The 23,889-nt window shown below is 56.6% G+C and overlaps 1 protein-coding gene across 7 annotated transcripts in view; it reads left to right on the top strand.

Annotated features, from left to right (window-relative positions):
• Nucleotides 1-23,686, top strand: part of EHMT1 (euchromatic histone lysine methyltransferase 1) — a 67,459-nt gene extending 43,773 nt beyond the window's left edge. For all 7 annotated transcript variants that reach the window (XM_041004373.1, XM_041004376.1, XM_041004372.1 and 4 more), the window contains 13 exons: nucleotides 763-869; nucleotides 6,060-6,182; nucleotides 10,572-10,673; nucleotides 11,902-12,006; nucleotides 14,335-14,489; nucleotides 15,363-15,530; nucleotides 15,648-15,792; nucleotides 16,074-16,151; nucleotides 17,746-17,861; nucleotides 18,319-18,405; nucleotides 18,722-18,800; nucleotides 22,426-22,601; nucleotides 22,680-23,686. In XM_041004373.1, the coding sequence (XP_040860307.1) occupies nucleotides 763-869; nucleotides 6,060-6,182; nucleotides 10,572-10,673; nucleotides 11,902-12,006; nucleotides 14,335-14,489; nucleotides 15,363-15,530; nucleotides 15,648-15,792; nucleotides 16,074-16,151; nucleotides 17,746-17,861; nucleotides 18,319-18,405; nucleotides 18,722-18,800; nucleotides 22,426-22,601; nucleotides 22,680-22,857 (1,619 nt within the window). In that variant the 3' untranslated portion in view covers nucleotides 22,858-23,686. The remainder of the gene's footprint in view (nucleotides 1-762; nucleotides 870-6,059; nucleotides 6,183-10,571; nucleotides 10,674-11,901; nucleotides 12,007-14,334; nucleotides 14,490-15,362; nucleotides 15,531-15,647; nucleotides 15,793-16,073; nucleotides 16,152-17,745; nucleotides 17,862-18,318; nucleotides 18,406-18,721; nucleotides 18,801-22,425; nucleotides 22,602-22,679) is intronic.
• Nucleotides 23,687-23,889: the final 203 nt, after the last annotated feature.

Raw genomic sequence — 23,889 nt, 5'->3', positions numbered from 1 at the left:
GCAGCCTTGGCACACTGGCTGGGGACCCGGCTGCCCCGGCACTCTGTCTGACGCTAAACTCTTTCAGTGGCTCATGGCACAGGAAGTATTCTCCAGGAGTTGTTTAATGTGTGAAGAGGAGTTCAGTGGAGCAGAAGCAAGGATGCCAGAGAAGTCAGATGGGCAGGGGCAGCTGGGGTGTAGGCAGAGCTCAGTAGTGCGCCGAAGCTTGGCTGTTACCTGTGCTAACCCTGGAGCCTTCCCTGGGCTGCCTGCTCTCTGTGCTCCCAGCCAGGCCAGATCCTCCTGAGCCGGGGGGTAAAGGCCAGAGGTTCTTTGCTTGACAGTGAGTCCTGAAAAAGGCAGAATAGTTGGTTCCAAGGAAGGTTGGGGAACGCTGACCAGCAGGCACCACACCATCGTGTGTGGCTTCCCTGTGGCCTAGGCACAGCTAGAATTGTGTCCACACAGGCCACGTGCTCTTTGTCAGACATCCTCCGGGCCCTGCCCTATGGGATGCCACTGTTCTTGGGCCAGTTCTCCCCTGCTGTTGCCTTGAGGACCCGAAGCACAGACACTGAAGGGAGGTGGGGGGTCATTTCTCACAGAGCTCCCCGAGAAGGCAGTGTGTGGGAATGGGCAGCAGGGCAGGACTCACCCATTAATGGAGTGCGGTCCACCCTGGCCTGCTGCCAGACCTGCCACTTACTTGTCCATGGGGGCATTTGCCAAGTGGTGTCCTGGCTTAGCAGCAATAATTTGTAACATCATATTTGTTCACAGTTGATGGAATTGATCCCAACTTCAAAATGGAGCACCAGAGTAAGCGGTCCCCCCTGCACGCCGCGGCGGAGGCTGGCCACGTGGACATCTGCCACATGCTGGTTCAGGTGCGGCCTGGCTTCCTTTATTCTTATCTCCCTGGAAGAGAGCAGGTGTGTGGCTCTCAGCGTCAGGCCTGCTCGTGCTCATTGTGGCTGTGTCCAAGATTCCTGCATTGGCTGAGCTCCCACTGCGGCAGCAGAGGGCCCAGCCCCAGGACCCACCCTGCTCCCTGGCTTGACTGTGATGAGGTCTCCTAATCTAAGTGAACATTTGGAGTCCACCGAGGTTATCTGATTATGTGAATTCCTTCTTTTATTTCTTTTTATTTTATTTGGAGAGAAGTCTCATCTCTACTGCTTTAATGCAGTTGGCCACAACAGCCAGAACTAGGCCTCAGTGTGGGACTCCCACAGGAAGGGCAGGGAGCTCCCAGTGTGGGCCAGCAGGGAGCTGGGGCAGAAGTGCAGCAAGCAGGTCTCACCAGCCATTCTTTTTTTTTTTTTTTAAGATTTATTTATTTATTGGAAAGTCAGATATACAGAGAGGAGGAGAGACAGAGAAGAAGATCTTCCATCCAATGATTCACTCCCTAAGTGAGCGCAACAGCCGGTGCTATGCAGATCCGAAGCCAGGATCCAGAAACTTTTTCCAGGTCTCCCATGTGGATGCAGGGTCCCAAAGCTTTGGACTGTCCTTGACTGCTTTCCCAGGCCACAAGCAGGGAGGTGCGGGGAAGTGGAGCTGCCGGGATTAGAACCGGCGCCCTTATGGGATCCCGGCACGTTCAAGGCGAGGACTTTAGCTGTTAGGCCACGCCGCCGGGCCCCCTCACCAGCCATTCTTAGGTGGGCAGTGGGCACCCACTCTCTCTTGAAATTGTATCCTGGGTGATATGTTCAGTGTGTTAGCCACTGGGTAATCTGCCTCCTGCTAACCTCCTTTCATCTTTGGGGTATTTGTAGTCTGTGTTGGTCATACCTGTGGGTGCTGTGGGCCCAGCTCCTGGGTGGTCCCCCTGGCCTGGCTGCTCTCCAACTCTAGCCTACCATCTGCACTGAATACTGAGTCCGTCTCAGCCTGTGTGTGACCTGTTGGTCACAGTCTGGGCTCACTGAGACTCTGGAGTCCCTGGGGCCTGTGACACGGACTTTCAGAGCCAGAAGCCTAGAACTTCCTGTGGGTCTCCCACGTGGGTGCAGGGTCCCAAGGACTTAGGCCGTCTTCCACTCTTCCCTGAAGCATTAGCAGGGATTGGAAGTGAAGCAGCTCCTTGTGGGGTTCCTGTATTTGTCCTTGAAGCCCTCTTCCTGCGGGCCCAAGTCTTGCTTGTTGAGGAACAGCTCCCCTGGGGCACTGAGATTTTTGCTGTCAGGGCTGCCCACTCTGCCCGCATTGACCTGGTGCCCCCTTGTGTCCTCCATGGTGGACACACCAGCTTGCTTAGCCTATAGCATCCACCCTTCTTACCTGACTTCTCTGTTGTCAGCACCGGGGCCTCTTCCTCAGTATGCAGGCTGCTAAGAAGGCACTCCTGACTTGGGTGTAGGCTGGAAATCTGGGAGACCCCCAGTGCCCAAGCCCATGCCCAAGCCCTTGCCAGACTGTCCCTCTGCCTTGAGTGTGGGTGGTCTGCAGTGTGAGTCTTTGCTTGCCATCCTAGAAGGTACATCCTGCCCGTCAGAGGGCACTCACCATCCAGCTGCTGCAACGCTTTTCTATTGTGGACTCAGTTCTGGGGCTGCTGTGCACGCAGCAGCATGCGGGCGTGGCTGTGCAGTGAAGAGTGGCATATGCCGGTAGCCAGCATCCCCCACTGCTGCCCTGTTATTCCATAGAATTAGCCATTTGGTGTGAAGTTCGGCTGCTTCTCTCGTCAGCAGACACAGGACTGACATGGCTGATACAGGTGACTTTCTCAGGACACTCCATGCAACTGCTCAGGCAAACATATTGCAGCATTTGAATGGTCCTCTCATTTATCTGAAAGGTACATTTACAGAGGAGGGAGAGGCAGAAAGAGGTCTTCCATTGCTGGTTCCTCCCCAGATGGCTACAGTGATTGGAGCTCAGCTATCCTGAAGAGAGCCTGGAATTCCATCTAGGTCCCCACTGGGCTGGCAGGGGCCCAAGTGCTTTTCCAGGTGCTCCTGAACTGGCTGTCAGCTTTGAAGGCCATGGCTAACCTACTGTGCCTCAGCACTGGCTCCCGTCCTCTCTCTGTAACAGGTCATCCCAGTACAGCTCAGCAGATCTTCCCATTAGTCCTTGTCAGGGGTGCAGTGACATCACGCATGGCCCATGCTCATCTGACTGGGCTGCTAAGTGGGCAAGGTCCGGCCTGTTCACCCCTTTAGGATGTGTCAGATCAGCTGTTGCACAGGTCATGCCCAGGCCAGAGTCCAGTCTATGAAGCTAGCCCATCCCAGTTAGGTGCCCCTGAGGAAGCTCAGGGCCCCGTGGAGGAGCCGAGGTTCTTGCTGCTGGCTCCACCAGGTTAGTGACAGGGTTCTTCCCGAGTGTGGATGTGGATGGGACACTTGGGCCACAGCCACTGGAGATCAGTTCTGGAGTCAGCTCTGGAAGGCTCTGGTAGCTTGCCATGCTTCTGACATGCCTTGCCCCTAGAGAGATCAGCACAGTAGGGGCCTGCTCCTTGCCTGTCTTCAGGTAACCAGGGTCTCCTGTGGGGGCCAGCCAGCTGGCCCTCCATCAGCCTTCTGACCGGCAGCTGCAAGGACCTGGGCCTGCAAGGAGCAACTTGGGCTCAGGACTCCCCGTTTCTCATGACCCTCCTGCTTGCACTGTACATGCCAGACAGGCCCTAACCTGACTGGGGCAGAAGGGGGCAGCAGTCGGCAGTGCTGCCCATTTGTCCCCCTCTAGTCTTCTGTCCAGCTTGCTTGTCGGGAGCTATGAAGGCAGCAAAAGACCTTGATGTTCGGACTCCTAGCAGGTCCTGAGACTGTGTTGCTCAGAGGGAAGGGAGGTTTGCTTGGTGTGGCCTGCCTGGGGTCAGGTCCTGGCACTCTCAGGGCACAGAGCCATTTCCTGGCTTCTGTTCTAGTTTTGAGGGGCTGCCTGCTCCTTGTCTGCCATTGAGCAGTATGCTCCCAGGTTGAGGCTGTGGTTGCCGCTGGTTCCTGCCTGGCCTCCAAGCTGCTGATTAGGTTGATGGGCAACTGCTTGTCCACCCTCTGCTTGGCCTCTGTGGCACAGCTGAGTTGGTCTGCATTCAGTGTGGCCCCCAGGTTTGGGTCTACCCAGGAGGGTGAGAATTCCTCAGATTGCCCTTTGGGTCTTTAGTGTGTCCAAGGGGTAATTTGTGATAAGCTTTCAGAACCCGAGGATGGTGACAAATACATGCATGGTGGATGTACATGGGTGTGGGTGCTGGTCTCCCAGATTCCCCCCATTCCTGTGGAGGGTCCTTGTCTGGTTTCCTCTTTACCTGGAGACATGGAGAGCCAGAGAGCTGTGCCTCCTACCAAGGTGCAGATGGGTGCCACCCAGGACAAGGGCCCAAGTCCAGCCCAGTGTGGAGAGCTGCAAACTGGACAGGTGTGGAGGATGAGCAAATGTACAAGGCAGGACAGTAAGCAGGTGGGTGGTGTGGGCCCTGCCAGGGAGCTAGCTGCATTGCAGGGTTCTCCAGGCCAGGGATGGGACTGGGCTGCCTCTGTGCAGGAGTTACTGTGTGGCTCTTAGAAAGGCTGGCTCTACACTGTGAGAACTGGCTGACAACTCAACAGGGACACAGGTTTTTTTTTTTTAAGAGCTGCTGCCAGGCTCCCCTCTCCCCTGTTCCCTGACAATGCCTTTGGCTTCTTTTAAAATTTAAAAAAAAATTAAAGCTTTACTTATTTTTATTGAAATGACAGACTCTTGGAGAGAAGGAGATGCAGAAAGATCTTCCATGTGCTGGTTCACTCCCCAAGTGGCTGCAATGGCCAGAGCTGAGCTGATCCAAAGCCAGAAGCTAGGAACTTCTTCCAGGTCTCCCACGTGTGTCCAGCATCCCAGGGCTTTGGGCCTTCCTCTGCTGGTTTCCCAGGCCATAAGCAGGGAGCTGGATGGGAAATGGAGCAGCTGGGATCCTGGTACTTGAAGGTGAAGGATTAGCCATTGTGCCAGCCCCGTACTTTAGTTGATTTCCAGCAGGTACTTCCACAAGGAACTTGGCAAAAGGGGCCACATGGGTGCCTCAGCCCTTCTGTCTGAGGCTTACCAGCTTGGGATGGCCAGAACCCTAAAGAAGGAAGCTGCCTGTGGAGCTAGCTGTCCCAGCTGCTGCCTGCTCTCAGGCCAAGGCAGACAAGGGGCTGTTGGTTAGGAGGGTATCACCAAGCAGACGATCGCAAGTCTTCACCTGTGTCACTTTCAGGACATGCACAGGAGAGCAGTGAGTGTCGGAGTGGGCAGTGTTCAGACCTAGCCTCAGGCGAGTGTGTGCCACCTGACCTGTCCCTTGGCTGGTAGCCTGGTCCCTGGGCTGCCAAGCAGCAGCACAGGCCACATTCAGAGTGTTGCTCCAGTATATCCTGTGTGATGTGTGATCCGTTGGCGTCTGCTGGAGTGATCCTGGTGGCGGTGTCTGTGAGTCTGGTCTCACCTCTGGGAAGCAGCCTCAGGGTACATGGTTCACTCCTATCTTCCAGCTGAACCATGCTTTACAAAGTCCTTTTACACAAAGAAGTCAGGTGTATCTATGCAGAAATCCATGTGGGTATAGATCCAGTCAGAGTGAGTCAAAAATCGACCTAGGTTACACAAGTGCAGGCTGACTCCACAGGAGCAGGAGGTGCAGGCTGACCCCGTGTGTGCAGGAGCAGGAAGTACAGGCTGACCCCATGGGAGCAGGAGGTGCAGGCTGATCCCGTGTGTGCAGGAGCAGGAAGTACAGGCTGGCCCCCTGTGAGCAGGAAGTACAGGCTGACCCCATGGGAGCAGGAGGTGCAGGCTGACCCCGTGTGTGCAGGAGCAGGAAGTACAGGCTGACCCCCTGTGTGCAGGAGGTGCAGGCTGACCCCATGGGAGCAGGAGGTGCAGCCTGATCCAGTGTGAGCAGGAAGTTCAGGCTGTCCTAGTGTGAGCAGGAGATGCAAGCTGACCTAGTGTGAGCAGGAGGTGTAGGCTGACTTTTTGTGTACAGGTGCTGTGGTCATTTGGAGAGCCCACTCCCTTCAGCTGTGGATGTTCTACCCTGCCAACGCGTGATGGGGCACCTTGACTCAGCATGACCTCCTGTTCTCTTGCAGGCGGGCGCTAACATTGACACCTGCTCAGAGGACCAGAGAACCCCACTGATGGAGGCTGCGGAGAACAACCACCTGGACGCAGTGAAGTACCTCATCCAGGCGGGGGCGCTCGTGGAGCCCAAGGTACTGTCGCTGGCCGGTGGCTGCTTGCCCAGGACTCGTGTGCAGAGTGGCTTTCTTTTCAGACACAGGGTCTCACCTTTAAGTCCGTGTAGAATTCCTTAGGTGTTGTTTTATAAGATGTTGGTTTTTTACTTGAAAGAGTTAAGAGAGGGGGTGGGGAGGAGGTAGAGGGCGAGGGAGGGAGAAGAGCTTCCATTTGTTGGTCACTCTCCAGGCGACTACAGTGGCCAGGAGCTTTGCCCAGGTCTCACCTGTGCATCATCCTCTGCTGCTTCCCCAGGCGTGTTAGCAAGAACTTGGGTTGCAATGGAGCAGCTGAAAAACCACAGTGCCTGTGTCTTATGGGACGCTGTACATCAGAGCAGTACCCCAAGTGTTTTTATAAAGATGCATTTATTTGTGTTTGTAAGGCAGAGTTAGGGAAGAGAGAGAGATCTTCCTTCTGCTGGTTCACTCCTCAAATGGCCACAGCAGCCAGAGCTGGGCTGTCTGAAGCCAGGAGCTCCATTGGGTCTCCCCTGTCGGTGCAGGGTGCCAAGTACTTGGCTCATCCGCCGCTGGTTTCCCAGACAGCCTGGACTTGAACTGGTGCCGGAGTCACAACTAACCCTGGAATGTGGTCAGAAGCACTTCATCCTGAGGGGTCCATGATGTCCACATTACCCAGGTTCCTGCTGCTGATGCCGAAGCAGAGGCCTGGTGAATGACAGGCCATCCTAGAGTGGCAGCTACAGAAGGAAGGACTTGGAGAAGCCGTGGGACATGGCCGAGCAGTGATCTGACAGGGGACTGAGGGCCAGGTTGGCTGTGGCAGCTGCAGGCAGAGGAGGAGAGGGAGACAGTGCATGGTGGGGAAGTGTGCTGAAGGAATTGGTCGGAGAAGCTGAGCATGGCATGTCTGTCCTGTGCTCCAGGCTGACCCTAGGAACAGAGACAAACCCCTGCCAGCAGAGGATGCCAGCAGCAGATGCCCATGCCCTGACATGTTCTGCTGAGAGTGAGGGTGAATGGACATGTGACAGCGACAGCCGGGGGCCTGTGCTACAGCCTGGGCTAGCAGACCTGGCCCCCGGGCAAGCAGCATATGTAAGAGCCTGCAGGTCCCGTGGGATGTGAGATGAGGCTGGGGGCTGGTGTGGTGGTGTCCCAAATCTGGCATCCCAAAGGGGCACCCGTTCAAGTTCCTGCTGCTCCACTTCTCGTCCAGCTCCCTGCTTGTGGCCTGGGAAAGCAGCAGATGGCCAAAGTCCTTGAGACCCTGCACCACAGGAGTTCTTGGCTCCTGGCTTCAGATTGGCTCAGCTCTGGCTATTAGCAGCCATTTGGGGAGTGAACAAACAGGTGGAAGGTTCTGTGTCTCTCCTTCTCTGTAAATCTTTCTTTCAAATAAAAATAAACATAAAAAATTATAGCGTTTGTGCAAATTTCAGGGTGGAAGAAATAAACAGCAGCTGCAGTGGAAGACAGCACCACAGGAAGTGGTGCAGGGCTCCCTGGGGAGGAGGTACCAAACAAGTGGAAGGGACAAAGCTTTCCGGGAAACGCTACATAAGGAAGTGAGGAAACCTGCAGACTGAGAGAAGATGGCCAAGTGGCAGCTTTACAACAGGCCACTGGGTGTGCCCTGGGTGGGAGGACGGCTGGGTGCAAGTGGGGGCAGGGCCAGTGGCTGGGTGAGACGAGCCAGAAGTGATGAAAGGAACACTCAATAGAGCAAGACATCCTGTGTGGTGAGCATGTCACCGAGTCCCTGGAGAGGCAGGCTGCCAAGTGGAACGGCACAGAGAAAGTTTCCTGAAAGGAAAGTGGGCATTGACATGAACCAGCTGATTTAGGGAGGAGCAGGCTTGTGTGACAGGTGCCCGTCCTGGCCAGCTCTGGCTGACCAGGCACAGTTGGCTGCAGCTGCAGCCCTGCCTTGCAGCCAAGATGTGCCTGGGAGCCAAGTGCAGTCTGTCCCAGTTTGGGTGGCATGACTCATTTACAGCTATGCACAGAGACTGTCAAAACTTGTCAGATGGCTGTTTAGTGGGTTCAGGGTGGCAGCCACTTCTGGAGGAAACTCGGGTGTGTGCAATGTTCCTCCTCTGGAGGACATGGGTCACAGCTGACCGTGCTGGTGCCTGAAGGGCTTCTAGCAGGACGTGGCCCTGCCCATCACCCCCGCCTGTTTCTGTGGGCTCTTCATGGTCACAGCCTCCCACTGGTCTCTGCCCTGCCTGGGTCCCAGGTAAGGCAGCCTGTCCGCTTGTGGTCTGTGGTGGTCTGCCGATGGTCTGTGGTGGTCTGCCAGAGTCCAGCACCAGCTGAGTTCGGAACTCGAGAAGGGTATGTGGATGAGGTGTAAAGAGGAAAGAAATGGACCACTACAATTTCATGATCATAATGGACAATGGACAAAAGCTGTCCGCTTTATTTATACAGAATCAGCCAAACTCTGGCTCAAACTTTTTACTCATGGTCAAGTGGGTGTTTCTAAGGATAATTCTGCCATTTGTTTTGCCTAAAAACAATAGAAGTTCCTGCTACAATTCTTATCCTACAACTCAATTTTGTATCACAAAGAAAAGGAGAACCCTAAAGATAAAGGAAAGAATGAAACCCTAAATATAGGTCCCTTGATTAGCATAGGCTCAATGGGGACAGCCAAGACAGTATGAATAATAGAAGGCCCTTTTGTGAGACATTATTATTTACACTAACCTCCAAGCTCACATTGAGTAAAAAAGCCAACTCCACAGTAGCAAACAGTGCCTGGATGGATTAGAGTTCTTCCGCAGGGTGGTCCAGTGTCCATGCAAAGGAAGGTGGAGCTGCATTCAGGTGGTTGTAGAGACATCTGCGGGGGCCCTGCCTGCAATGGAACAATACTCTTCACACCTTTGCGTCCCCCCACATCCACTGCATGGACCCCAACAGTGGTGTGGTCTGGTGGTGGTGGTCTGCCTGTGGTCTGTGGTGGTCGGCCTGCCCTCCTGACTGCAGCCTTTTCTGGGTCCACACACTGTGGCTGTGTTGTGCCGGTTTTTTGAAACCCCCAGATAATCATCAAGTCTGAAGTCGGTGCTGAGGCAAAAAAGTGGTTTATTCAGGTTAGCCTAGGTAACCCAGCATGGCTGGGCGGGGGAGGGGCAGCCGCAGCCGAGGCTGCTAGGATCCGCAGGGAGGACAAAAGAAGCGCAAGCCAGAAGAGCCAAGGGAAGCCCCCCAGTTCTTATACATTTCAGGCTATTAATTATACAGTCATGATTTAGCAGGCTTCTATTGGTGTGTTTGAAATAAGCAACTTTCAAAAAGTACAAATTGATAAGCTATTGGGCTGTGAATCTTATCAAATACCAGGTACTTCCTTCCTGAGGAGTGGTCTGCCTATGTGACCTGCCAGGTGTCATGTAGACTATCAGGCCTGAAGTTCACACAGTCCCCAGCCAAGCCATTAAGGCAGAATCACAAAAGGCAGAAAACGCCTAGGTTCTTCAGCTGCCCAGGTGATGGGACATGGGAAGGTGAGGATGACCCCAGAGCCACAGTCCCCTGTGGAGTGGCCTGTTGTCTGAGGAGCAAGTGGGGCTGCTGGGGGTAAGGTCTCAGATGGAGATGGACTGAGGACTCTGCCTCTTGGGCCTCCTGGTGTTTATTGGTTTGAAAGGCAGATGTACAGGAGTGGTGGAAACACAGAAGTAGAGGAATGTCCCACCTCTAGATTCACTCCCCAGGTGGCCACAACAGCCAGGGCCCAGCCAGGCTGCAGCTTCACTTGGGTCTCCCGTGTGGGTGCAGGAACCAAGCACGTGGGTCACCCACCACTGCTTTCCCAGGTGCATTTGCCAGGGGCTGGATTTGAAGTGGAACAGTTGGGACATGGACCAGTTTCCCATATGGGATGCTGCCATGGCAAGTGGCGGCTTAACTTGCTATGTCATAGCACACACACGCACATGCATGGATGCACGCATGTGCATACGTACACACACACACACACGTCTTGTTCGTTTGCAGGCTGTTTGATAAGCCTGAGCTCTAGTGTTCTCAAGGAAACCAGGGAAGGCCCTATGTAGCTCCCAGCAGCCCCAGGAAGCAGAAACACAGATGACAGGGTGGCATGGAGCTGCTTTCTCCTGCTGGCATTTTGTGTGTGCTGTCTCTGCTTGAGTGCTGCTTGGCCAGCGGCTCACACACTGTCCCAGACAAGAACCTGGACATCCTTTTGTCCTGCCTGGCCCACAAATGCTGGCTGCTGTGGGGTTGCCATCCCTGTCCCTGCCATATGTGTGGGAGGCAGAGGCTCTTGGCACTTGAGGCAGGTGGGACAGCTCTGGCAGTCCTGTGCCCGCAACCTCCACCTGGCTGAGGACGTGCTTTAGCTGCCCAGACGGTTTTGTGTTGCAGGATGCAGAGGGCTCCACATGTCTGCACTTGGCTGCCAAGAAGGGCCACTACGATGTAGTTCAGTACCTGCTATCCAACGGACAGATGGACGTTAACTGCCAGGTAACGCTTGGCCCTACGCCTGGTGACAGCTGTTGGACAGTCATTGCTCCTCCAGTTGCCGTCCCCTGGGTCCCTACAGGCCTTTTAGTGTCCTCCCCACTCACAGACCCTGGGTCCCTGTGACTCTGTTAGGGTCCTCCTCCATTTGCAATCTCCTTGTGTCCATACTGGCCCCAGCAGGCCAGGTCTTCACCTGGCCTACCTATGCTGGGTCCTCATGTCCCTCCTTCGCACACACCTGTGCTGCCTCATTCCTGAGATCTGTGTGTGGATGTCTTCCTTCATCCCATGCTGACCCCGCCATCCCTCAGAGCCATTTGTTTCCTTGCTTGCCCTGTTGGTTCCCATGGTGCTGGCCATGGCTGCGCTGTGTGTGACTTGCTACCCACGTTATATCTCCCTTGCTGTCCTGACGGTGCCAGGAGGAGCCTGTGTTGCTTGATCAGTGCCTTGCCCACAGTAGGACCTGGCAGGGTCTATATTCTGGCTGAGGCGTCCTCACAGACCCGCTTGTCTCAGCCCAGGTGCTCTCTTGCTGGCCTGGTCAGACCCAGTTCCTATGCCTCCCTGAGCTGCTTCCTTTCCTGAAGTGCCTCAGCTCTGCACCCAGCTGTGCTAACAGCAGGTGCCTCGAGATCCAGTGTCACCCCATCACCCCCCGAGCAGTCATCCCTGTCCCCCTGAGGCCCTCTGACGCAGGGTGTGCCGACCTGTAACACAAGGGGTTGTGACTGGTGTTGAGGAATTGGAGCGCAGCTTTCAGTTCCTGAGAAGTGTTTTTCTGGTGTGAACAAAACTGCTGGGTCCACTGGGTGCACTGCTGGTGAAAGGAGGGTCAGCTTCTCGGACCACATGTGGCTGTGGGTCCCATGGGCCCCGCAGGGCTCTCTATGTTGCCCTGCCCAGAGCATGTGGAAGGACCATGGCCAGGCAGGGCTAGATGTGTCTGTAGCCACTCCTTGTCCCTGATGCTGTCTGTCCACAGCGCCTGGCTCTGCTCTTGCCCAGAGGAGCTGCAGAATGCATTGGGGTGGGCAGGAACCCCCTTTCTGTGCTGTCAGAAAGCAGGTTGTGGGCATTCTCCACCATGTGGAGCTGGCCAGAGGGCTGTGTGCAGCTGTCTGTGGCCCCACATGCCCGCTGGGCTGCCTGTGGCAGGCCTGGAAACATCCCGTGCTCCTGGCCTGCTGTGACGGGTTTGGATCTGTGTGTCCTTGTCTGCCTTCAGGATGACGGGGGCTGGACACCCATGATCTGGGCCACTGAGTATAAGCATGTGGACCTCGTGAAACTGCTGCTGGCCAAGGGCTCCGATATCAACATCCGGGACAACGTGAGTCGGTCTGGCCCCTGCTGTCCATGCCCCATGGCTTTCTCTGGAGTGGAGGGTGTATCTGGGTGGGTGCTGGCTGCTCCTCTTCCCTCCTGGTGACCTAGGATATGCCAGTGGTCTGTAGCCTGGTGTGCTGCTGCAGGTGCAGTTGGCTCTGTATGGGATGGCTGCCATGAAGGAGAAAGGAAAGTGGATTGTTGATGGTTACTTCTTAGGATCAGTCTGCTCTGGCTGTCTAGTGACTTCCTGCAGAAAATAGGTTTTTGGAGTCAGGTAAGAGGGACCTTGCTTCAGCCACGGTGACAGCTCATGTGGAGAGGCATGGCCAGGCAGGGCTAGACGCGTCCATGAACATTCAGGATGCTTAGCACTGATGGAGCCCGTGCCCACAGCCTGAGTGAGGGCAGCTGCTTGTGAGTGCAGGTGGAGCCCTGGACCCTCCCTGCTGGCACCTTTTCCCTTACCCACAACCCAGAACCCGCTGGGTGCACAGTGCTCCTTCTTGGGCTCCATGGCCTGGGCGGCACTCAGAGCCCACTGGGCGCTCAGTGCTCCTCCTTGGGCTCCGTGGCCTGGGTGGCACTCAGCCCTCGTCAGTGCCTTACTGCCTGGTAGGAGACGGGAACAGACAGTAGAGCTTGAACCAGGGCCCTGCCATAGGGGCATTCAGAAGCAGGCAGGAGACAGCAGGGAGGGTGTCAGGTGTGGTGTGGACAGTCACAGGTACTTGTTCTTGGGGCAGCTGGAGGCTCAGTGACAATGGGTAGCTTAGGGTTCCTTGGGTGTTTGCCTCGTGGTGTCGGGTGTAGCTTTGCAGGTGTGTCTTGGCCAAGTATGTGCATTTAGGAGCCTCCTTGATGAGTTTGTGCCCATGGGCGTATGCAGGAGCCCAGAGGATCCCCTGCCTGGTGGTTCCCATGGGCTCTTTGCACCACTGATGGAGTCGTGGTCTCCCTGGTGGTTCCAGTGAGCTTTTTGCACCACGGACAGAGGAATCATGCTGCCCCAACTGTGTTTAGTTTGGGTTGTTTGCTGAGGCTACATTCGGTACATTCTAGTCTGGCTCTGCCCGGCTTTACAGCACAATAAGAACGGCTGCTCACAGCTTTGCCACATATGTGTCCCATGTTGGGACAATGGAGGATGGCTGCCCATGGCTTTGCCACGTCTGTATTCCACGTTAGGACACTTGGAGGACAGCTACCCATGGCTTTGCCATAACTGTGTGCCACCTTGGGGTACTTGGAAGATCGTTACCCACGGCTTTGCCAGGTCTGCGTCCCACATTGGGGCACGTGGAGAACAGCTGCCCACAGCTGTGGTGGTGGCCTCTTCTCCCAGTGCCAGCATCGGTGTCTGCTGTGAGTTGGGGAGCTGGGTTCTCTGCCTTGTTCCTGTGGCTGTCTGGTAACCTCCTGCCAGGTATCAAGTGACACAGATGCTGCCATGTGGGGTGCTGGTAAGGTTGGTCTTGCCATCAGCAGCCCTGAGCCTGGCTCTGGGGTCCTCTGCGGGGTCAGTCCCACTGTGTGGGATGTGGGGCTGCCTGTACTGAGATGCGTCCTGTCTGGGGCTGGGCATTGATTCAGAGCCTTGGTGTTGTCATGTGGCTACCCTGTCCTGCTGGATGTCCTGGGGGCCATTGAGGTCCAGCAGCTGGGCAGGCTACGGCTCTATGCTGCCAAGGGAGAGTCGGCAGGGGAGGGGGCAGGCCTGCATCTCTGGAATGGGCTCACGGGAGGGCTGTCAGCAGGGCCTGGTGTAGCTGGTCTGCCCCAGGAGGCGGCTGTGGGTGAGTGAGTGCCTCTCAGAGGTGTTGCACTGATGGAGCTCTGAAGGAGAGCGCCCTGTGCAGGGATGGGCTTCCAGACAAAGGCTGCTGGACTGGGATCCAGGGCAAGTGCTTGGTCAGGAGGGAGCACGTTGGCTTTTGTTGTCTCTCCTGCTCACTGAGCTGGAAGGCGTGGAGGGCAAGTGCTTGGGAGCCAGCTCTGTGGCGAGGGCCAGGGCACCTCCCCGACGTGCGGCCAGTTCTCAGTCACTTCACAGACACATTGTCGGCGTTTTCAGACCCTGTGCAGGCCTTCTCCTGTGACTAACCTCTGGTTTCAGAGGACGTGGGATTGGTGATTTCTGCTTGGGCTGCAGCCCTCCGTTCTCTTGCCTTGGTTTCCATCTCCTGCCTGGTTGCTATGTTCTTTTAGCCTAGTTGGTGCCCACCCCAGCTCAGAGGGTGTTTGGTCTGTGAGGGACAGGGATGATGGGCCCTGGGGCAGTGCCACCCGGGAGCCAAAGCTGCCCTCACTGAGTTCTGCTTGTGTCCACCAGGAAGAGAACATTTGCCTACACTGGGCAGCGTTCTCGGGCTGCGTGGACATAGCAGAGATCCTGCTGGCTGCTAGGTGTGACCTACATGCCGTGAACATCCATGGAGACTCACCCCTGCACATCGCTGCCCGGGAGAACCGTTATGACTGCGTGGTGTGAGTGTGGTGCTGCCCCGGCGGGCTGTCCCTGGCCTGTGTGTCCCTGGGCAGGCTGATGCTGACCTGTATGTCCCTGGGTGGGCTGTCCCTGGCCTGTGTGTCCCTATACAGGCTGACGCTGGCCTGTGTGTCCCTGGGTGGGCTGTCCCTGGCCTGTGTGTCCTGTACAGGCTGACACTGGCTTGTGTGTCCCTGGGTGGGCTGTCCCTGGCCTGTGTGTCCCTATACAGGCTGACGCTGGCCTGTGTGTCCCTGGGTGGGCTGTCCCTGGCCTATGTGTCCCCGTACAGGCTGACGCTGTCCTGCAGGGTCTGCTGCTGGAGCAGGGCTTTTATCATTCAGGTCCCCAGCTCCACCCTGTGGCTTGGGTGCCCTGTGGATGGGACTGGAGACAGTGGTGGGGTGCAGGTCTTGGCTGCTTGGTCTTCTCCCCATATGTCCTTCACTCGGTCAGTGTGGTCAAGAGCTCGGATGGCCAGGAACCTGCAGCTGTGGTCAGCAGGAAAGCTTGGCAGGGACCCAGTCCTGAGAAATCTTGTGACACCCCTTCCCATCCCCACATGGTGGTCTCTGCGTGCCTGCATGTTGTACCCATGACCTTTGGCAGCACCCCGCGGGTCAGCTCTAAGGGCAGTGCCCATTGTCTGGACCTGGTTGGGAACATGTCTCTGTGCTCAAGTCTCGGTGCTTTTTCTCCATCTTTTGTATCCCTGAGGGTGAATTTGAAAGAAAAACCTAAGAAATGGGGCAGCATCCCCATTCCTTACCCCTCCTGCCAAGCAGTTGGGGGACATTGGGGCTCTTGCGTGCCAGTTAACAGCAGGCTTCGTTGAGCTGTGACCGTCGTGCCAGCTCCTGGTTTTCTTGCAGCCTCTTTCTTTCCCGGGATTCAGACGTCACCTTAAAAAACAAGGAAGGGGAGACACCGCTGCAGTGTGCCAGCCTCAACTCCCAGGTGTGGAGTGCCCTGCAGATGAGCAAGGCACTTCGGGACGCGGCCCCCGATAGGCCTGTCCCCGCGGAGCGGACGGTGAGCAGGTGAGCTTCCACGCCAGCCCTCCACCTGAGGTTCCCCCCACCACCCCACTGCCCACTACCCACCGGGCAGTGTCACTGTGTCACTGTGTCACTGCCCATGGCGCCCCCCTGTACCAGAGACATTGCCCGAGGCTACGAGCGCATCCCGATCCCCTGCGTCAATGGTGTGGACAGTGAGCCCTGCCCCAGCAATTACAAGTATGTCTCCCAGAACTGTGTGACGTCTCCCATGAGCATCGACAGGAACATCACTCACCTGCAGGTTGGTGTGGCCCTGGAGGGTTGTCTGCTGCTGGCCTCGGCGGGAGCCCCCCTGCAGCCTGTGCTCCCCATCTGGCCTGAGATCAACTGTGTCCTCCATACCCCCAGACCCCCATGTCCTGCTGCCACCAGTGAGCACTTGGACTGCTGCCCATCCGTCCCCTTACTAACCACCCGGCTCTCCCTACCTGCCTGCATGTCTCTAGCACCTCCACTCCCCTGGGCCCCTCTCAAGGCCCCCTTGGCAGGGTACAGCACTCACGGATGTGTGTTTTGTTGCAGTACTGTGTGTGCATCGACGACTGCTCCTCCAGCAACTGCATGTGCGGCCAGCTCAGCATGCGCTGCTGGTACGACAAGGTGAGGCCGCCTTGGGGCTTCAGAGTGGCACGGAAGGGCCCTGCTCCTCCACGGCTCAGCTCTGGCCGCTCTGACCACTTGAGACTGCTACGACCTGGGGAGATGGGTGGCAGTGAGTCAGGTGGGGCAGGACTGGCCAGGCTGCTCTGAGGAGGGCCTTGGGTGAGGTGTGGGCTGTGGAAGTCCCTGGGGCTAGGGCCAGCTTCCTCTCTGCTCAGCCATGTGTGGCACTAGGTTGTGGCCTGGCCTGGCCGCCATGGAGAAAATGACATCTTTGTTGTTGGTGTCTTGGGAGCAGTCACAGCCTGAGAGATGGAGGCCATGGGCTCAGCAGTGACCAGGGGACGGGGCAGGAGAGGGGCCTCAGGGGCCACAGCAGGATGGGACCAAGGCGCGGCAGCAGATGCCAGAGAGGAATGTTGGGGATGGTGTGAGTGCTGGGAAAAGGGCAGGGGGAAGATTGTAGTGTCCCCGTGCTGGGCGGGCGTAGGCCTTCTGAGTCAGCCCTGACCACAGCAAATGCTCCCAAAGCCTCAGGCAGATCTGAGCCTCAGGCTGCCCACAAGCAGCCCTGTGCGTCCAACCTAGCGTTAGGGGCAGTAAGGACCAGGTCTTGTCCCCCGTTCCAGGCTGCCCACACATAGCCCTGTACGTCCAGCCCAGCGTTAGGGGCAGTAAGGACCAGGTCCTGTGTAACTGGGGTGTGTGAGGCAGCCAACAGGACAGCCAGGAGCTTTGGCCACCACATGAGGTTGCTTGCCAGGTCTACCCCAGGTGGGAGTCTGACCAGAAAGCTGTCTGGGTTTTGTTTTAGTTTTTAAGATTTTCTGTTTTAAAAGATTATGCATTTTTATTGAAAAGGCAGATTTTCAGAGAGAAGGATGTTCCTTCTGTTGGTTCACTCCCTAAATTATCTCAACAGACAGCTGGACTGGCTCGAAACCAGAACCAGGAACTTCTTCCAGGTCTCCCATGGTGGTGTAGAAGCCCAAGCACTTAATGCCAGTGGTTTTATTTTTTTTAAACATTTATCTTATTATTAAAGATATATTTATTTTACTTGGAAAGTCAGTTACAGAGAGGGAAAGAGATCTTCCATTCCCTGATTCATTCTCCAAATGGTGACAGTGGCCACAGCTGAGCCAGTCCAAAGCCGTGAGTTTCTTCCAAGTCTCCCATGTGGCACAGGCTCTGCACACTTGGACCAGTTCCTGGTGCTTCCCCAGAGGCCCTGCAATGGTGCCAGCCCCATTTGGGCCATCGTCAGCTGCTTTTCCAAGCACATTAGCTAGGAGGTGGGTCGGGAGGGAAGCAACCAGGACTCTGGCACAGCAGGCGAGACTTCACCTACTACACCATAGGAGCAGCCCAATTGACTCTGCTTTAAAAAGGGTGAGTGACACAGACTGTCATTCACTGGATCAGGCCAAAGCCAGGAGCCCATGCTCCATGCGGGTCTCTCCTGTGGGTGCAGGGCCCAGGCACTTGGGCTCCTAGATGGGCTACCAGGGGTCAGGCACTCGCAGGGATGACCCACCCTATCAATTTGTGGCCACTTGGGCTCTTGGTGGCACACACCCTTTCCTGCCCGCAGGATGGCCGGCTCTTGCCGGAGTTCAACATGGCGGAGCCACCCTTGATCTTTGAGTGCAACCATGCCTGCTCTTGCTGGAGGAACTGCCGCAACCGTGTTGTGCAGAACGGCCTCAGGTGAGTGGGGACCCCTGCGCCATCCCGTGCGGGGTGCTCTTCCTCAGAGCCGCCACCTTGCTGTCATTGACAGGAGCCCAGCTTGCAGAGGAAGCAAATGGAGAGCCAGTGGGCAGACCTCGTCCCAGGTTTAAGGCCCCTCTGTCATCACGGGGCCTGTTCCCAGCGTGCTGCTGCACCTTCTTGTGTGTACAGGGTGTCCCGGGGCCAGGGCAGGCTCTGACAGGCCTTCAGAGAGCTGCGGTGGCCCTGTGCATTGGTCACTGGCCCCCGGCAGAAGGGTTTCCATAGTGAGGATCACTTGTGGTCCTCAGCCAACTCGGTGCCCACATGTGCATCAGAACATAGAGGCAAAGGCTGCTTCCTAGGGTCTCACTTCCTGGTGAGCTGTCGCTGTGGCTCCACTGCACGTGGCTGGCACACAGCTGGTGCCACCCACACACTGACTGTCTTCCAGGGCGAGGCTGCAGCTCTACCGGACGCAGGACATGGGCTGGGGTGTGCGCTCCCTGCAGGACATCCCCCTGGGCACCTTCGTCTGCGAGTGAGTGAGACTATGGCTGCCCGGGTCATTTTCTGTGTCCTTTCTGAAAGCAGGGCCTGCAACAGGGCAGCTCCAGGGTCTGGGGTACCTGCCTCTTGTCAGTGCTGGCCCCTAGCCAGGGCCTGAGCCTGTCAGAGAAGCCTGTTTTCATGTCCTTGGCTCTTTCCAGGGCCCTGTGGGGGCTCCAGTCCACATAGTGACACACTGGGTCACGTTGGGGCACGTTGTTCAGGCACCAAGTGCTGAAGGCCTGAGCGCTGGCACTCCAGCGCATGCTGTCTGTACCTCGCAGCCTTACCTGCCTCCCCTCCCACAGGTATGTGGGCGAGCTGGTCTCTGATTCTGAAGCAGACGTTCGGGAAGAAGACTCTTACCTCTTTGACCTTGACAATAAGGTAACGGTCTGACTGTTGTAGCCAAGGGCAGCTGAGCTCACCCTGGCAGGGTGTGTAGGTGTTGGGGAACCAACTTTGCTGAGTCGTCTGTACGCATAGCTAACACGTGCCGAGCTTGATACCACCTAGCTGCAGGTGCTCCCCGTGCCTGCTCCTGTGGGCACCGGCGCTCGCCCGGCGTCCACTGCCATGCTCCCCAGTCACCTGTGATTCTCTGGACAGTGAGTCTGTGCAGTCTCTGTTGAGTGTTTATTTTTCCAGCAAATTTTTCAGATTTTCTAGGTGGTTTTATTCACTGGACAAAGTGAATCAAATTGCAGCCTGGTGTTTTTTGTTTGTTTTTTTAAGATTTTGTTTATTTGGAGGACACATCCCCGAGTGAGGGAGCAGTTTGCTGCTTGGGCCAGACTGCAGCCAGGAGCGCCATCAGGGTCTCCCACCAAGTGCATTGGTTGGATCAGAGTAGGATAGCTGAGCCTTGCACGGGCCCACAGGCTTGACCCATGGGCTTCAACACCTGCCCTGACAAGCGAGTGAGTGCATGGCTTTCAGCTTATACAGTGTTGGCCAGGATGGTTGTCCAACTAGACCTGGAGCGTCCCCAGCCTCGCAGCCCCTGCCTGGGTGGGTGTGTGTTGGAATGGGGTGCCAGTGAGCCCTCTGTAATCTGTGTAGCCCTTGATTTTCTCTTCTCGGGTGTTGCCTGGGGTGGGTCCCTGGGCCATGTTGCAGGAGCCCCCACCCCAGGGGCTGCTCTACCTTAGGGTCGTCTGCAAGGTCTTTGACTTGGGGCGTTCCTCGTCACCCCGGAGGCTATGAGAATGTCCTCGTGTCTCGTTTTATGTAACAGTAACGGCTGGGGTCAGCATTGTACAGCTGTGAAAGCCTGTATGTGAACCACTGTGGACCTTACACACCTGTGGACCACACACGTGTGAGCCTTACACACCTGTAGGCCTTGCACATGTGTGGACCTCACATGTGCATGAGCCTTACACACACGTGTGGACCTTACACACACATGGACTTTACACACCTGTGGGACTATGTGTTGGAGCTTACCTGAGTGGGTTGTGCAGATGGTGTGTTCAGCGTGCCTCTTAGGCGCCTGAATCCCTGTGGGTGGACACCCTGTCTGTGGAAGGAAGGACAGAGCAGGCGTCTTCCTGGGAGTGCCCTCAGCGGTGGGCAGGGCCCATGTGAAGCTTGGAGCCAGGAGCTCCTTGTACTTCTCCCACGTGCCTGACTTCTTGTCTCCCTCTCGGGGTGTACCCAGCAGGAGGCTGGGAGCTGCTGACCCTGCTCAGCCCCGCCCTGGTGCCACTGCTCCCTGGCCTCATTAGCCGTGGCTGATTCATTCTGTGCACTCCCGGTGTGACTCGTCATCCTGTCAGATGGTTTGGCCACCGCAGGCTGCCCCTACCCCTGCAGTTCTGCCTTTCCAGGAATGTCGCTTCTCTCTGAGGATGTGAAAGTCACACACAGCTCAGTGCCTCAGGCCTGCGTGCCGGGCCCCCAGCTGGACCTGCTGAGGGCTTTGGTGGAGTCTGAGTTGTGTTGTCTGCCAGGGGCTTGTTCATGTCTTCTTGCTGTGTTCAAGTATGTGGTGTGTTCCAGCACTTTCCAGCTGTTCCCTTTCAGTGAGGACTGGTTTTGCCTTATTACATTGGGTGTCTTCCTTCCTTATCTGAGTTGTAGCTTTCCTCATGAGGGAGTGTCCTGCCTCTGGCTGTGTGAGTTGGATGGTCCGCAGAGCTAAGGGAGGCAGCAAAGCGCGTGTATGCCTGTGCATTTCGGCCTGGCCTAGCAGCCCTGGATGAGCCCGTTGGGTGGATGTGCTAGGATGTGTCCTCGTGTGGCCCCTCAGGATGACTTTAGAACAGTTCCCTCCCTCATGAGTTTCCGAATGATTTGGGCAGATTGGTGTCAGGCCCCTACAGGAATCTAGATTCCCGAGGGGGAATCTAGCCGTGCAGCTCACTGGGCTTCTCAAGGGTGGATTCTGTTACTGTGGGGTGTCAGGTCTGTGTTGGTACTGACTGCTGTCCCTGTTGGTGTGGGTCTCACCTCTGTTCTTAGCCTGTTCGGGTCCCAGGTGGCTCTCAGGTCTGTGGCTTGCATGGGGAGTTAGGGGGGAATGGAAGAATGGCAGAGGATGTGGCCCCGGGAGCTCTTGCACCTGCTGGGGTTGTGCCTTCACTGCCGACCTTCAGCTGTGGCTGTCTTATTAGGAGCTCCTAGCTGTCTGCTGTGGAGAGTGCCTGCTAAGCAGGTGGCTTCCCTGCAGCGACTCCGGGGCTCGCCACTGTCCACACTCTGTCCCACACAGGAATGTGCTGAGGCGCGTCCTGAGCCCTTTGTCCCCAAGACCAGAGCATTGTCTGCTGCTTCCTGTGGTCGCCCCTCAGCCACAGTGACGGTGGCTGGGCTGGGATAACTGCAGTGGGTCAGAGGCGGTTAGTATTTGCCCCTCCGGGTCCTAGCAGCTGGCACCAAGTGCCATAGGTGTTTGGTGACACCTTACTGCTGCTCACAGTTGCATGAGGGGCTATGGGGCTCCTCCCCAGGTGTAGGCCTTGGGCACTGGCCTCAGAATGGATGCTGCCAGGATCCCAGCACCAGATCCAAGGTCACAGTCCCACAGCCCCTTGCTGCCCACCCCAGGTGAGGCCCTTTGGCCTTCCCTGGGTTCAGGGCATAGGTTCCTCAAGTCTTAGCATGTCCGCAGCACCCCAGAGCCTGCAGGGACAGGAGCCTAGACCAGACCCTCCATGTAGTGCTCCACTTTGTGCCGGGCAAGCCCAGCTGCACTGGCTGTGGACATGGGTAAGCAGGGGTTTAGCAGGGGTTCCCAGCTCCTGGCTTCCACTCAAGGCTGGTGCCTTGCATCTGGCCTTGCTTGAAAAGCCATGCCTGGACTCTTGCAACACCTCCCTGGGATGGGCCTAGCACAGGCAAGGCCGGGCGGTTGACCCCACTATAGTGGACGGAGGCCTAGGATTCTGGGCCCTCTCCTGCTGCTGGGCAGCGCGTTCATCATCTGGTTTTCTCAGTACTTATGAGGGCAGCTTGGCCTCTGTGTGTGTGTGCATATTGTTGGTGAAGGCCACCTGGGGTGTGTGTGTGTCTGTGAGGACAACTTCCCGTGTGTGTCGTCCCACAGGAGACACCAGCTGTTCACCCTTGAGGCCCCACTGGCCTGCGGCTCTGCTTGGTAGACCTGAGGCCCTGGCTGCACTCACTAAATGTCACTGTTCACTGATATCCCTCCTGCTGCACAGGGTCAGGGTTTCTCATCCTGTCTTGCCAGCCTTGTTCTCCCTGTCCCCAACCCCTGCTGGACTTTGGCAGCGAGGTGCTGCTGGCCAGGGCCCATGCTCTGCTCCCTGGGGTTGTCGTGTGCAGCTCTGCTTGTTTTGGGGGCCAGGACTTGGCTGGTCTTGGCTGGTCTTGGCTGGTCTTGGCTGGTCTTGGCTGGCTGTGGGGCCTCTGGCTCATGTGATGCACACAGCGCTTAGACCCACAGTGGGGTCGCCTCCCATGCTGGGTGCTCACGGATAGCCACACCCTGCCCAGCCAGCAGAAGGCCAGGGGAGACGAGAGCTGTCCTATTGTTGCCCTCCAGGATGGGGAGGTGTACTGCATCGATGCCCGTTTCTACGGCAACGTCAGCCGCTTCATCAACCACCACTGCGAGCCCAACCTGGTGCCCGTGCGTGTCTTCATGTCCCACCAGGACCTCCGCTTCCCCAGGGTCGCCTTCTTCAGCACCCGCCTTATCCAGGCTGGGGAGCAGCTGGGGTATGTATGCGTGGGGGCAGGGGCTGTCCTGGTCTGAGGGAAACCACCCTCACCATCCCCCCCCACCCCACCCCCCAGGTTCGACTACGGAGAGCGCTTCTGGGACATCAAGGGCAAACTCTTCAGCTGCCGCTGCGGCTCACCCAAATGCCGGCACTCGAGCACAGCCCTGGCCCAGCGGCTGGCCAGCACTGCACAGGAGGCCCAGAACGGCCTGCCGGACACCAGCTGTACGGCTGCCAGCGACCCGCTATGAGGCTGCTGGTCAGCCAGCCAGCCTGCAGGCTCCATTCAGAGAGGATGTTGGGGTCCTGGCTGGGGCTAGGGCCCAACTTCCTGGAGGCTCAGAGGCCAGACCACGAGTCCCCAGCTGGTGGTCCACAGGTGGTGGGGACATCTCAACAGTGTTCGCAGGAGCCTCCAGGACCCCACACCACCTGAGTCACGTGTGTCTGGTGGTGGCTTCTCATTGCAATGTCGCTCATTTCTTCTCTGGTCTCTGGCATCCCTTGCTGCAGCCCGGGCTCTGTGTGGCCCCCGCGGGCACAATACCGTCGGTCAGGGTTCGGGCAGGTGGATTGCTGGGTACGGGTGGCCCGGCTCTAGCCTGGCCAGTGTGGCGGACACCAGCGTCTCCTGGTGAATTTCACACAACATGCTATGATGGCGAATCAACTGATTTATTTTCTATCATTACTGAACATTATTAGGACAAGAATAAAATAAAACAGACAATGGTGCTGATTCTGCTGTGGTCTCCGCTTACCACGTGAACTATCAACTGTGTAAAGAGAACAAAATGATTTTAGAATCAAATACAGGGCCGACTTTTTTAAAGCATTAGCCCCATAGCACGGATGAATTCCCTGCCGCCTTTTGCGCGGTAGCTGGCGGCCATGCGGTTCTTTGGCGTCCACTTTTTAAACCCTGTAATGAGTGCAGCGTGGGGTGAAGCGTTTGCAATGCGGTCATGTCTCCTTTCTGTTCAGATGTTTTTGACAGTTTTCAGAGCACCCTTTTGGCTCAGACCATTTCTTGTTCTGTTTTCAATGAAATCAATAATAATAAAAAACAACTTTCTATGAGGTACCTGTCTGCTGTGTCTAAGGCTCCTGGGGAGCCTGCGCATCCCAGTGGGTGAACAGGGAAGGAGCGGGTGAGCACTTCGACCCACAGCACCCAGCCATGCAAGCTTCCCTCAACTACTGATGAGGGGGCACCCCACACACATGGCGTGACAGTCTGTGTACACATGTGAATACATGAATGTGTGTGTTAGTGTGCACAC

This window comes from Ochotona curzoniae, unplaced genomic scaffold, assembly GCF_017591425.1.
Source record: "Ochotona curzoniae isolate NIBS_2020 unplaced genomic scaffold, NIBS_Ocur_1.0 scaffold_3208, whole genome shotgun sequence".
Lineage (NCBI taxonomy): Eukaryota > Metazoa > Chordata > Mammalia > Lagomorpha > Ochotonidae > Ochotona > Ochotona curzoniae.
This window is presented reverse-complemented; position numbering and strand designations above follow the sequence as displayed.